This window comes from Dermacentor variabilis, chromosome 1 (genome assembly GCF_050947875.1).
Source record: "Dermacentor variabilis isolate Ectoservices chromosome 1, ASM5094787v1, whole genome shotgun sequence".
Taxonomy (NCBI): domain Eukaryota; kingdom Metazoa; phylum Arthropoda; class Arachnida; order Ixodida; family Ixodidae; genus Dermacentor; species Dermacentor variabilis.
In genome coordinates this window covers 238,524,414-238,539,163 of record NC_134568.1, presented here as the reverse complement: position 1 = coordinate 238,539,163, position 14,750 = coordinate 238,524,414, and the positions used below count along the sequence as shown (strand labels likewise).

The following is a 14,750-nucleotide window of genomic DNA, read 5'->3' as shown; positions in this document are numbered from 1 at the left end:
ACATATTCAGCGACCCAAGTCGGCGAAAGGTTCACTGAAGAGCGACACATACCCAGTGCGCTCATGGCGCAGCTCGCTAAAGCGTTGGCATCAAAGGCGTCCATTGAAAGCGGCACACACTCAGTGTATTTGTGGCGCAGCCTGCTAAAGCGTAGGGTTGCTATCCTTAAGGAGCCCTTGTGACGTGGGTTCGATTCCGCTCAGCATCGGAGAAATTCAAGGGATCTTTTCGTTGTCGTAGAGAGGCGCATTCCCAGTGGCACACACCTAGTTACCCAAGTTGGCATCAAATATGTTCTTTGAAGATCAGCGCAGACCGAGTGGCTCATGTTTTTTTCGAACAGCGGTACCTACCCAGTCCTGCATCTGCACCGACCCGTGTCGGCGTGAAAGGTTTGTTGAAGAGCGGCACGTATGTACACATCACCACATACTCGGTGACCCGAGTTGGTCCGACAGTAGGTTTGAAAGTTTGACAGTTTATTTGAAAGTTTAAAGGTTATTTAACATAAATAACGTATACAATTGGAAAAGTACACACTTTTGACACCCAAAATTTGTTAAGGGGTCCCTACTGACTGTTTCGAACCTTCCTGTTCCTTCAGCACAGCCACCTGATGCGCTACCCATTCGACCACGGACTACCCAGTGACCCAGGTAGGCGGGAAAACAGATACAAGCACACATACATAGATACAAACATGAAACAAAGATACATAGTCGCCGGTAAGTGCGTGAAGTGCCCTAAGGATACTAACGCGTTAAAATTTGGCGTCAACTCTGACCTATGAAGTACACTATATTTGTTGATTATACGAAAGCCCACCGCTTCACATGGGAGTATTGGAAGGATTGCCTCGATCCACCACGGCAATGACAGCACGCGCAAGCCCATTATCGAGTGATGGATCGTGGTTTTTGCTAACGACACACTCACGCAGCTTATTCAAACAGCACTTGCATATAACTAAGGATGACAAGAGGAAGCCGGGAAGGTGAACGTGTGAGAAAAAAAAGAAGAAAGAAAGAACGGTGAGAGGAGGGTGCCAGAAACCAAATCGCATTCTGTCAGCAGCCAACAACGGAGCTGCAGCCATTAATGTGCCAATGTGAATCTGCGCTCCACTGCGCCGACGCTGACTGACTCGCTGAGCGAACGGGTCGTTTACAGCGAACGCTCCGTTTATGCACTGCGGAACGTCTACTGTTGAGCCTTGAGTCATGCCATATAATTGGGCGGCGCCGTGGGCGAGGGAGAAAGGCTCTTGGCGTGCTACGCGGATATGCAAACAGCTTGCAGTATAGACGAGACGGAGCTTCATTAGCGCTTCTCAGCTCGACGCTGTCAGTCGAAAGCTCCACATCGACATGCCCGTCCACGCCGAGTCTGTCCGCGGTGCCTACGACGACGTTAGAGACGACCGCAACAGCACCTCCTGGTAAGCCCTTCTCGTCATGTCGCAAAAGTACGAGTTGCTGCTAACGCCAACGCACCCAATAGCAAAAATAGGCGACATTAAGAACAATCAGCGGTGCATATTTGGTGTAAATATGCACTTTCAATGCTTCCTTCACGCATGCGTATTTCACGTAAATTTGTATGGCGTAACACTTGGTATATATATATGACCGAGCTATCAGGACCGTTAGTCACAAAACACTCTGACGCTACAAATTGTTCTTAACAAGATATTCCAGCCAATCCTGACGTTGAACATATCATTAGTGGAGGCTACCGGCCCAATTATGGCAGATAACACTCAAGGACGAATACCTTTGTCAATTCGGCTCCTATACTCTTAGGCTTGTCCATTTGTTTTTCCACAATATACGTACTTAGAGCAAAGCACTACCAACATAACCAGAAACCCGAACAACGCAGAACAAATTCAAACAAATTAGAAGAAGTTAGAACAGGTTTGTGCGTTTTCACGTACATCAGTGTGCGTGTTATCGACGTGATTTGATCCTATAAAAAGCAGCTCTGTGTCTACACCATGTTCAATGACACGCAGCACTTAATCGCACATTCACGTAACGACGCATGAAACACGTCCTTGTTTGTTTCTTCGTATTGCGTTTCATCTTATGCCGCTCGTATAACCAAACGCCTCGTTAGGTACGAGAATGCGGAGGTATTGTTTCAATGAGCGTTGCAACGCCACGTTACCGCCTCATTCCGATGGCGGCTACGCGAGCGCTAGGTATGCCGCGACGTGCGTGCGCAGATGGCATTTCGCAGAAGCGGTAAAGGCAACCATAGAAAGACACAACAATGCTAACGTTTTCTTATGCTTATGCTTTCTTATGCTACTTGTGTTGTTACACCATTCTGGAGAAAGTCTAATGAGCAAGAACTCCTAGGCTGCAGCATGGAGTCATTGCGCATTGGGCTCATCCGGACGTTATGCATTCGACCGCAACGTACAACGCCAGTATATCTTCAACGTGCATTCAGCGGGCAGTTGTTTGTACTCCAGTCTGAGAGCTGTGCGATACTGCGAGTTCCGCACATGCCGCAGCTTTTCGTGTACGTCCGTGTGCACCTTGCTCACTGGATCCACTGGCTCTAAACGGCTTCTTTTACTTGCGAAAGCAAGTCATACTCAGTGTTTGCACTGGTTCGTGCTGCCTCTTATCCAATGCCGCTTTTGTGCCATAAGTTCCTTCGAGATGTGAAACCATGCATAATTTTGCTTGAAAGAGCAAGTTATACTTGGTGTTTGCACTAGTTTGTGAAGCCTCTTGTCTGAAGCCTTTTGTGTGTCATATGCTTAATCGTGTAAAAAACAAAAAGGCGGAAAAAACGCGAAGGTGTACGCCGAAATCGCGAAGACGATGCCTGTCATTCGCCGACTCCATGCAAGATAGAATCATAACAGCTTTCCGTGGCTGTCGCTGTAGGGCGATTATAACCTGCGCCTTGCTACAGCAAGTTAGTCAACGTGCACCTGAAGCGGCGATTCATAGCAAGCCCATGCACTGTGTATTTGCGTGTTACGAACACATCTACATCCAATACGTACTAAACAGAGCAAGATTAAAGGGAACCCACAAACAATAGACATACACTCACAGCACAATAGCACACTCGCGTACAAACACATACACCCGCACAAGCACAATCAATACAAACACTGCCCTGGCTAGCTATAATCATGGACCTAACAACCGGCTCATATAGCCGTGGTGTTCCAACCTACAATATAGTGCCGGTGGGAGCATCTCTGTTCTACGCGCACTCAAACAATATAGCTCAACAGAATTCTTGTATGTATATTCTGCTTCATTTTTTTTTCAATATCCCGCAGTACAGACTCACCCTCCGATTTAATGAAAGAACATGCCATCCTACCACGGCAAGCACGAAGGAAAATTCAAAAACAAAAATTTATATTTTTACTTAAGAACAGTAAACTTTCTATGAGTCTTCAACCTTATCTTATGCCCATTACTACTCGTCGTACAAGGCATCATCATGATCAGTCTCTAACTCCATACCACGCTAAAATAAACGCCTTTAAGTATTCTTTTTTTCCACGAAATGGAGCAAGCTGCCTTGTGATGTGATTGTAATGATTGACTTCATTGACAAATTGATTGCTTCTTATTCATAGTCCTGTTTCACACTGTATAAATGTTCTCGTGTTACTATATACAACCTGTCCCATTGTAAATGAGCTATTATGTTTTGTGCTGTCACTGCGCTGAATTCATATTGTGCATTGCTGTATTTTATGCCACTCCTGCTAGGGCCCGCTGTGCGGGCCTGCAGGATTTGATAAATAAATAAATAAAAATAAATATTTTCCGCTAATAAGGCACCTCAAAACCACACATACCTGTTACTATAAAACCACGCGATATTGAACGACCTTCGATTAGCGATTTCCAATCATCAGTTCAGTGCCGACAGAGCTGGTAAGCGCATCCTGCTTTCGCGTCGAAGGCATATCGGATGGCGCTTCAGAAAACAAGCGCTGCCGTTTACTAAACGCTTAAGTATTGCGCCCTTTTGACTTTCTGATTCAGGAAAGTTTCGCTTCCCGAATTCCCCAGGGGCTGGATTTGAGCAATTTTTTTCTCGTCCAACTTCATATACATGTGGAAAACAGGCTGCTGTCCGCGGCGTATGGGCGAGCCGGCTCGCTGTGTACCGGCGGCCGAACGGTGGCTCCGACGAACTTTCCTCGCATCGAAGCTCCTGTTCGTGCTGGAGGTTTGACACTATGCTGCTCGCTTATCACAAAAATTATACTTTAGACCTCAGATTATTCTAACTGGCATTATTTTCCGTCCATAATCAGGTGCAGCCGATGTTCGGGTCGCCCGCGATGGCGGCACGCAAGTCGTAAGCCATGGTCTCCGAGATTCGCGCGCTGGCAGGTATTGCTCCGGCCGACCCATTCGCACGGAGAGAGCGTAATTTCAGTGGTTGGCTCCTTCTCCGCGCCGCGGCGCTCGGACCCGAGTGTTTTGGGGCTTTGCATGCGTCGAGGAGGCTTTCGCGCACTCCGGGACTGTTGCTGCGGTTTGGATGAGGGGAGATAAACAGGCACTGCCATATCAATCCTTACTGGTTAGGAAATGATGGCTGAAGCTGTACGAAGGGCAAATCGCGTGCTGGCGCCTATTTATTCTCAAATGCGGTAATATTGTTGTGCGCACATATACAGTGAGCCCTCACTTGAGTGATCTTCAACAGACCCAAGAAAATAGTTCACTTAACTCAAGCCTCACTAAATTGAATATTCACAAGAATATGGAACAGCATAGGGCGCAGCAGATATCGAGTCAAAAGTGTGAAATTCAATTCGTGGAGTTATGTACATCAATATATACAAAGTACATAGCACTTATGTTGCTGCCTGTCTCATATTGAAGAAAAAAAATCTGTAATTTTCATTTGCACTGGTGCTCTTAAAGCGCAAGAAGTAACAAAGCTGTCAAGAGAGTCTGTGCTTTTGTGCACTTCCACTGGCGCAGCGTGTTCCTGAGACACGAAGCCTCGCAACTTTTCAAGGCATTCTACAGCCTCGCCTAAAGTTAAATGATTTGAACCTGCCTCTGCCATTGCATCTTCCTCATCGCACTCTTCTTCTTCGGGACGAACACTGGAAACAATTTCGAGGTCTGATAGTTCGGCACCGGTAACGAACACACTGTCACACTGCACATAGTCTTCTAACGAAATGCTGCTTCGAATTGTCGCCAGGCCACAGGTAAAGTTCGTTCAGCTGGAATACTCGCTATCAAGAAATTCGTTTAACTGAAATATTTTTGCATAGCACGCATAGCAGAACCACCTGAGATATTCCATAAGTTCGTTGTTCTTTAATATTCGTTAAACCGACGTTCGTACAACTGAGAGTTTACTGTACTCTCGCAACATTCACGTGGGTATGTAGAAGGGGTATGTCTGTGCAAGAGTTCGGCATGAGACGGGTAGAAAGAAGGAAAGCCACCAACTATCCCTTTCACCGACCTTTTGAACGATATATCTAGTGCTGGCTTTGTTAGCGAACGAACGAACCTAAATCGAAGGATCAAGTGTTCCTGTTCAAAGGCAAATATTGTGAAGTATAACTGCATCATTATAGGTGAAGTGTCACTGAAAGTGCAAACGCACCATGAATGTTTCATATGAGGCACGGCAAGCTTTAAGAAAGGTTTTAATGCGGATTAACAAGATCCGTATCTTCTGCTGCGTGCGTTTGCGGGCCATTATGAAGTTCTAAATTCCGATTTTCTAATTTCAGTAAACACAGGCCGACTAAGCATTCCACAGGAGCGGCCTCACCAGGCGGCCTGCACGGCGCAGCCACCTGGTGCCAGAGCTCAACCAGACAAACACAGCTAATATTATAGTAACCAATACTTATTTATGATTACCTTACAGGCCTTCGGGAAATCATTGGGTGAGCGGCAAACCACATATACATAAGCGTAAAACGAGCCTCGTGCAACAAGGCAAAAAGAAAGCACAAACGTCACAAAAGCTTTATTCGCACAACGTAATAGCATGCAAGATCAATACAGTCAGTATAAAAAGTGAAACTGAAATGAAAACTAAAAACAGGAAAAAAGTACGCACGGTAATATACTAATAAATATTACACGACTATTACCGCACTACTGAGTAGGCGTACAATGCGGCCATTGCCATATCAATTACTGAATCACCGCGATGCGAAGTGCGAAAACAGAATGAAAAAATAAAAAGAAACAAATTAAGACAAGGCAACAACAATTAAACTCTGCCATTACAATTCAGAGACGATGAATGATGTGTGAACCAACACATGATTTCTTTATAAAAAGAAATTATGAAACATAAGTACTACAAACTCAGTGGATAAGAATGCAGATAAGTACTGGAACAAATGAAGGCACTAAAGAACTAGATAGTTGAGACGTCAAAATGTTCTAGGCAGAGCTGAAAAATAGCCCGGGACATATACTGTGACCATCTTGCGCAACACGTGAAAAGAGAGGCAATGCGCCCGTTCAGATCTCGCGCCGTCTGCCTTCGTCGGCTGCCTTCGCGCGCGCCGGAGCTCTCGGCTAACAGCGCCATCCAGAGGCGGCTGAGTGCGTTACATTCTTTTTGCTGGGGAGCGCACCGATTGGGACGGCCGGAGAAAAACCTGCGAGGGAGCGCAATCTGGGAGGCCATGAAGAAACATTCCTTCACTTTCGATTGCCGCTAGAGGGCGCGACACGTGAAGTACAGTTAAGACCCCTTAATCATGGAGGAAGAAAACTGAGAAAAGGCCCTACCTCCTCCGCGCGCTAGGAGAAAAGTGTGGAGGAAGTGACGTAGTAGGTTCTCCTCTTTTTAGTTGATTTTTTATTTCTTTGCCGTAGCGGCCACGCCTTTCGGGCCACAATGGCGGCTCTGTTTTGGTTCTGTGCGCTCCACGGAGGAAGGAAACTAAGGAGAGGCCCTGACGTCACTCTTTGTGAAGCAAAAGTGAAGCCGGAAGTTGGCGTTGCTCATCGCGATGCTCCGCCTTTTGTGCCACCCTCCTCTCTTGTTTACATCTTTCGCGAAACCACGCCGCGCTGCGCGTGGTTTCGCGCACGCTCGCGCAACATCCGGCAGAGCACGGTGCAGGTAACACAGCGCAACAAGACACGGTGACTAACGCAAACCCGCCCACACAGCGCCTTTGCCACGGCACGAAACCTACCAAAGCAACACGTGTGAGCGCTCAAAACCAGAACAACGCCGCCATTGTGGCCCAAAAGGCGTGGCCATACAACAAACAAAATAAAAAAGCAGCAAAAAAAATGAGAACCTACTACGTCATTTCCGCCACACTTTTCTCCTAGCGCGCGGAGGGGGTAGGGCCTCTCCTTAGTTTCCTTCCTCTGTGTGTGCGCTCACACGTGTTGCTCTGTAGGTTTCGTACCGTGGCAAATGCGCCGAGCGGGCAGGTTTCCGTTGGTCTCCGTGTTTTGCTGCGCTGCGTTATATGGACCGTGCTCTCCCGGATGTTGCTGTGGCCAGGTGGGACACGAGGAACTAAAGTTCGTGAAATGAACGCGCATGCAACGCTGTACGCAATGTACAGCGCCACGGCAATGGCAACGGACGAAGGAATATCCGCGGGAAATGTTGCCCTCTTTGGCGGAATCATGCTAACGTGCTAGCGATTGTTTAGTATTGCTGCGGAGCGAGAGGGTCCGAGTAGCACGGTTGCGCGCAGCGCGGCGTGGTTTCGCGAAAAATGTAAAGAGAGGAGAGCTGGCCCGATAGGCGGAGCAACGCCATGAGCAACGCCAACTTCCGGCTTCACTTTAGCTTCACAAAGAGTGACGTCAGGGCTTCTCCTGAGTTTTCTTCCTCCGTGCCCTTAATCTTCGTAAAGTAGTGACACTCTCCTCCTCCGCCTTCACTCCTCCTCATTTCTCCTCTCTTTCACGCTCCCTCCTCGACTGTGGCGCCGCCTACGATGCTCGAGCCCAGCAGACGACCTTTCGCAGAGTGAATGCACGCATAGCAAGGCAGTGCTCCTTAGGCGTTCACGTTGGCTTTCCAGCTCCACGTAACTTCGTGTACAGCATAGAATTTCTAGTCGATGGTTGTACAAATTCAGTAACGGCAGCTTTTGTTTCATTTGTTGATAACTATTTCTTTAAAAAAGTACCTGAAGGAGTGTTAACGATGTGCGTTGACAACTGCGAATGTATCGCGTGCCCTACAATTAGGTACGCAACATTTGTCAAGGGGGTGTCGCAAGAGCTTGTTGCGAATGGTTGTAAATAACACGTTTACGATCGAATGACAACATCTTGACTTCCAGCAAGCCCTCAGCCTAAAGAATCCGCGCCGCCCTTACCATGTGAATTCGCGGCGCGTATCAGCTATGACGTACAAAGGCTGACGGAGATCACTGCTCTGAAGGTTTGAAAGTGTATTACAAGCTACAGTGCCACCAACGTGCGTGCTTGCCAATCTAAGCGCGCGCAAAGGCTCAGAGGTGGGCGCTGGTGCTATTATGTTTCTCGTGTCTCAACGTCGACAGAAATACCGCGGCCGATCATCGAGTCGGGACTCTGCGTACACAAGAAAATAAAATAAGTTTTTAGCATTCGTGCGCGAAGCGGGAGCGCGATAACAATGCTTGACTCAATCCCAAACAAGACCACTGTGGGCTTCAGTAATTTTTTTCAGGTTAATGACTTATCACGAATAACACTTCATCGTGCGTTGGTTCGCCCGTTTACTAAGTGACGTACTTGTCGCGAACCGAGTTGCACTGAGGTGCATGCATTGAGGACGGTTGCGCTCCCTCCGAAGTAACATTTGCGAGACATGACTTTATATAGTGAAGTCATCATCGCGCAAAGCATCCCCCCGCCATGACGCGGCCGAAATCGCGGCAGGTGAAATGGTGTTTTATCTATAGGTCAAAATGATATGAAACAGCATTCGAGTTGCAAGTTAACAGTTTATTTTCAGCATAGATGCATTACAGATTTGCCTTTGCACTCCCAAGTCCGTGTGCACCATTTATTGTCTCAATGCGTAAATAAACGCACCAGCCTCAGAGTCCTATAGCAAGCGCGTCTCAATTAGGCATAGTGACTGTAGAAACTAATAGTGGAATGAACGAGCAAGCGAACGACTATACGAGCGCACGAACTAAACGAACGAGCAAACGACTAAACGAACGACTAAACGAGCGTGCGAACGAACGAGCAAACGTCTAAGCACGAACGACGACTAAACCAGCCAGGGAACGGGCGGGCGACCGCACGTTTTCTTTGCGAGTGCTCCACTGCCGCATCTTAAGCTTCGCACACTTTAAAGCTCACACGAATTAGCACATACCTATGATGCTGTCACTCGGCGACGAATGCCCCGTGTAACACGGTTTCGGGAGAGCAGGCACGCTTTTCATCGGTGCCTCTTTATCGCAAATCCACCGGGCGGCCGCCAACGAGGAACACGAACAAGTGAGGCAAACAAAGCTATTCTATCTAAAGAAGGCTAGTAAGTAACCACAAAAGGCTGAGAGTTGCTTTCCTGAGGCGCTTTCATGATCGAGACTGAAATTTTGTCAAAAGGACTGTGCTGAATCTTAAAATTTTCGTAATCATCTTATCGCACGCAACCTCGCGTGCCCGCGAACTCAAGCCGGTTGGCGTACAAAACGATTAAGCGCACCAAATACGACCAACACGACCACGTAGTTCGTATATAAACGAAGCAGACGTTGCGTAAAATTCATGTTAAAGCGTGCGTACAAATGACAACATGCACAGTGAACTGTACAATATCTACTACGTTATTGCCCGCAGCACAACACGCTAGCCTGGCACATACTATACTCTGAGAGACTCACAACTTACCTCGCACAGTCGCGCGGAGGAAGTTGGTCGGAAGTTCTCCCTCCCGATTCGATGAAGCCATGTGCTTCTTCATAACCCGTCGCGCTTACCGGACGGTATCGCGAACAAATTCTTGCCTTTGCTAAAACTATATTGGCATCCGAACGCGCAGCAGGTCATGGTCACAGAAAATGAGGTGAAGCGACGTCGCACTTGCCACAAAACATCCTTCAATGCGTTCACGAAATCAAAACAACACAGAATAGGAATGGAAGGAAAGACGCCAACAAGCGCCGCCGCTTCTCGAGCAAAAATGGCACTGAAGCGTGACTATAAACAAACGAAGCCGGCGCAAGTGGCCACGTGATGCCATTAGGCCAATAGCGACGCGGCGTCGCCTTCGGCCAGAGCGTTCAAGGAGTAGGCGGCATTCTTCAAAGCGTGGCACTACTTTACGAAGTTTAAGGGGCTTTAAGTACAGTTAAAGTCCCTCAATCTCCCAAAGTAGCGCCATTCACTTCCCTCCTCCTCCGCTCGGCGCGGCCTCGACGGTGGCGCCGCCGGTGATGGGCCTGCCGTAGCAGAGGACGGCTGACACCCTACGGGAAGAAATCCGCGGAAAAGCTTGTTCGAGCCCTGCGGAGCAGTTTTTTCAATACAGATGTTGCTTCGTCAGTCGGTAACTGGACTTAAAAATGTCGTCTTGGAATTGTGGAAGAAATAGAGAAAAGGACTATTATTCAAGGCGTATTTAAGGCGTAAAGTGCGCGCACGCTGAGAGTTCGTGTTGCTGAAACACGACGCAAGCACGCGGTGTGCTCAAACACGCGCGTAACTACCAAAGTTTCAGGTTTGGACAGCGTGAAAGTATGTGTGCATGGTTTCGTAGGTTCATTTACGTACCTGCAGGATACTTTTGTTCGGCCGGCGCGTGAGAGATTCCGACTGTCTGCGGTCAGCAATGCCTGGCAAAAGGGCGGCTTTTTTCATTGCGGGGTGCTTTGGTAATCGTGACGATAGGTTTTTTTTTTACAAGTACTGCTCCAGGATGGCACATGTAACGGCTAACGGAGGCCTCTGAAGAGCACGTGACATTACAATAAAGCTAGCGGCGCAGGAAGTCTTCGCACACAAAATTGGCTGTCCGCTATAGCGGACAACCTATCTTATACTCCCTTGGCATGCACAAGCTTCGGCGAGCCCCATCCAGCCCTGGTTCTAGCTTTTGTGCTCCCGTTGCAGCTTTGATGCCCTGGAGGCGCCGTCAATAGTACGAAATAATGACACGTTGTTACAACTAGTAAATAAAATATATTTGAGGAATACAATCGCGCTGAGGCACCAACTTCTAAAGTAGCGCTAGCGCGCCCGCGCGAGAATTATGAAACACCAACGAGGAATTTACCGGCCTACGTACGACTCCACGATCAAACTGCACGTTAAACATCCCCTGGCGACCTAGATAAAGTTATCCGGAGCCATCCACTGCGACCTCCATCACAGCTTTAGTCGCTTCGGGACGTTAAAAACGTTAATCACCACAAACCAAATCAATACATGCGGGCGTACATTCGAAGCTAAAAGAGTGCATCCATAAGTCATAGTGAGCCTAGCAAAAGCGTCGAGAATGTGCTAACTTCTGGTGGAGCTCAAAACACACCCAGAATAAAGTCGCTTCAATGTCACAGGCCAGCTGCAGATGCGTGCACTTTCACCGCAAGACGAAACTACATGAAACAAAGAGAGCACATTCCAGAAAAAAATCAACTTCAACGCGCTAAAAACCACGCAGAGTATGAACACATACACTTTTTCGAAGCGGAACTTGTCAACTAGGCTCAAAAGAAGAGGTTGTGAGGAGCCGTGGCACTTACTTCACGAAGCAGTGCATTCTTTGCCACTTCCTCGAAGTCAACCCGCCCGATCCTGTGAATCCACACTTTTCTTTTTGCGTTGCGCCCGCCGGATGGCAAAGCAAAAAGCTTTTTGCCCTCGCTGTGTCTGTTGCGGCAATCGAAGGCGCAGCAGCACGGCATTGCGATTAAGTTCTCGGCCCTAACACATTCTATTATGCTAACGCATTCCGTCAGTCCGCCTGCCGTACTTTCGTCGCGTAGGCCCAACAACGGAGGTAGGAGCGCGCTGGAAAAAAAAATATACAAAAGCGCGGCGCCTGCTTCCACGTGACACAGATTGGCCAATGGGGGAGCGGAGGAGGCTGAGGTGACAGGAGGCGTGTAAGGTCCCTCTATAACAAGGTAGCGACATTAAGGTCACTTTAGAGGCGTGGCGGAGGAAGCGCCAGGGTGAGCGGGGTGGCGGAAAGATCTAAGAATGGCGCTACTTTTGAAAAATTGAGGGGCTTTAAGTACAGTAAGCACATAAGAAATTCGCCCGCCTGAAGTACGAAAACGGATGGTTCCTCTTTCCCCACTCTTTCTTTTTTCTTATTCTGTACGTAACTACATACCTTAGTGCTCGCAGATGCGTGTGTAGTTTCCATTAAAACTGTCTATTATAGGCATCGGGAAATATACAAGAACAAGAATTTCGAATTGAAGGGTGACTTAAAGTTCTGCAGTAGTAACATCCATACATTAATGCACATATTCGAACACGTTGCTTCAACAATTAGCTACTTAATCATTTGTGTGCGTGTTTTGTTAATGCCTAAAGTGTTAGAAAAGCAATGTCTAAAAAAAGATTTACTTTAAAATTATCCCACACTTGCGCGCGTTTACAGCTGGTGTGCGTGCGAGTGTGCGTGCGCGCGTGTCTCCTTAAAAGAAATCAATTCGGGGGATTTACGAGCCAAAACCACGATTTCATTGCGGGGAACGCCTTAGAGAGGGGCTCCTGATTAATATTGACCAACTCGGGTTCTTTAACGTGCATGCAATGCACGGTACACGATAGCTTTGGCATTTCACCCCCATCGAAATGGGGCCGTCGCGCCACTATATACGGCTGATCTTGAGAGCGCGCGCGCGTGTGCATGTGCGTGTGTGCATGTGCATGTGTGCATGTGCGTGTGTGCATGTGCATGCGTGCATGTGTGCGTGTGCATGTGTGCGTGTGTGCGTGTGCGTGTGTGCTTGTGCGTGTGTGTGCGTGTGTGTGCGTGTGTGTGCGTGTGTGTGCGCGTGTGTGTGCGTGTGCGTGTATGTGCGTGTGTGCGCGTGTGCGTGTGTGTATGTGTGTGTGAACAAATAAAGTGAACACCATACCATGCGCATATTCTTTCGCTTATCATACGCTACATGGGTTATGTTAGGTTCGCGGCTAGCGTGTTTCCTTTCCAGTATACCGTAATGTCTTCCACCTCTGTGGACACGCACGCTTTAATCAGCGAAGACACTGAAAATAGGCGCAGGATGTTTTTCACCCGCCATTAAACTAGGCTCTTTCTGCTGAAGTTGTCATAGTTTGCGTCATGGAGAAATACTATTTGGTATATATTTTGACGATTCATGGGATTTAGCGCAGTGAAAGTAAGAGGTGCCGTAATAGTGGGTTCCAGATTAATTATCACTTACCGGGGTTTTTTTTACGCGCATTTAAAGCTCGGTGAGCGTTTCTCCCATCGGAATGCGGCCCGCCGGGCTCTCGCATTTCCAACACGTAAGCGTGGACCGATTATTTCTCGAGTGAATCCGCTTACTGTAAAGAAACCCTCGGAAAAACGAACCAAGACATATAAACTTATGCAAGCGACACTGGGTCGTGTTCAGACGACAGTGAAGGGCGCTGCTACGTGTCCTTCACGTATTAGCACATTGCACATCTCACTCGCTGCACGTTACTCGCTTTGGAAGTTCGAAAAAGGGCGAAAAACGCAATTGCCTTCTCGCGCATCCCCCCCCCCCCCTTTTGTGTTTCGTTTCCCACTCAGAACTGTTGTGTAATGTTTCTGGTACCCAGAATTCGCCTCGTCGAGAGGGATATGAGGGCGCATTCCGCAGGTTCATCAGAGTGCAAGCGTATACATTACACGAAGGTGTTGTTACTTAACCCGCTGTAGCAAGGCCCACTACGCGAGTTCGTGGTTTTGTTAAAAAGATACGCGAACTATCTCCAAACTCTCCGGCATCTGTCACCTTCATACGCGCATATGTACGCCTGCCTATACAATTATTTGTTTCGCGTTTTTTTTTATAGAATGACTTGATATAATAAGACGCTTAACTGTATACGATAAAAAAACAAGGCATACACTATCACAGATGCGTATGCACACACGTATGCCCTCAAAGAAAAGAAAAGTTATAGCAACGATTACGAATACCACTTCCAGTAGCCGCCCCATTGTGCAACTTGATCCCACAGTCTATCGCGCGAGCCGAGATTTCGTACTCAGCCGCTGTAATGGCGCGAAACATTAGCAGAGCCTGATATTATGCGTGGATTTGAGCGAAATAGCTCCACTGCGGTAGGACGTCGCAAGCAAGCCAGTTCATGGATCGATAGAAAAAAAAATATTTCAAAATGGCTGGCTAATAGTCGCGCAGGCGCTGCAGCAGCGGTGCAAATGCCTGTCTTGGTTCTCTCTTTGTCTTTCTGTGTAATGTTTCATATATATATATATATATATATATATATATATATATATATATATATATATGTGTGTGTGTGTGAGTGTGTGTGAGAAGAACAAAGGAAAAGAAGAAAGGCCACCTTTTTCACCTGACTGGTTCCTTGTGCTGCAGTTTCTTTTTTTTCTTGCCATCAATAAAAACTATACAACCAAAACTCTGACGGCCTCGAAGCAAGGAGAAATATATGCGAACCGAACAGGACTCGAAGATATCGGCTTTTTTGTTTAATCCTGTGTATTGAATGGTTAAAGATAATTCGTCTCACGCTACCTTTCTCTCTCTCTCGCTCTCAATGTGTGCTCATTATTTCTTTCT

The 14,750-nt window shown here is 47.5% G+C and overlaps 1 protein-coding gene across 1 annotated transcript in view; it reads left to right on the top strand.

Moving 5' to 3' along the window:
• Window positions 1-1,168: 1,168 nt before the first annotated feature.
• Window positions 1,169-14,750, top strand: part of LOC142573141 (coactosin-like protein) — a 58,416-nt gene continuing 44,834 nt past the window's right edge. The window contains exon 1 of the mRNA XM_075682681.1: window positions 1,169-1,439. Coding sequence (XP_075538796.1) covers window positions 1,369-1,439 — 71 coding nt within the window. The 5' untranslated portion in view covers window positions 1,169-1,368. The remainder of the gene's footprint in view (window positions 1,440-14,750) is intronic.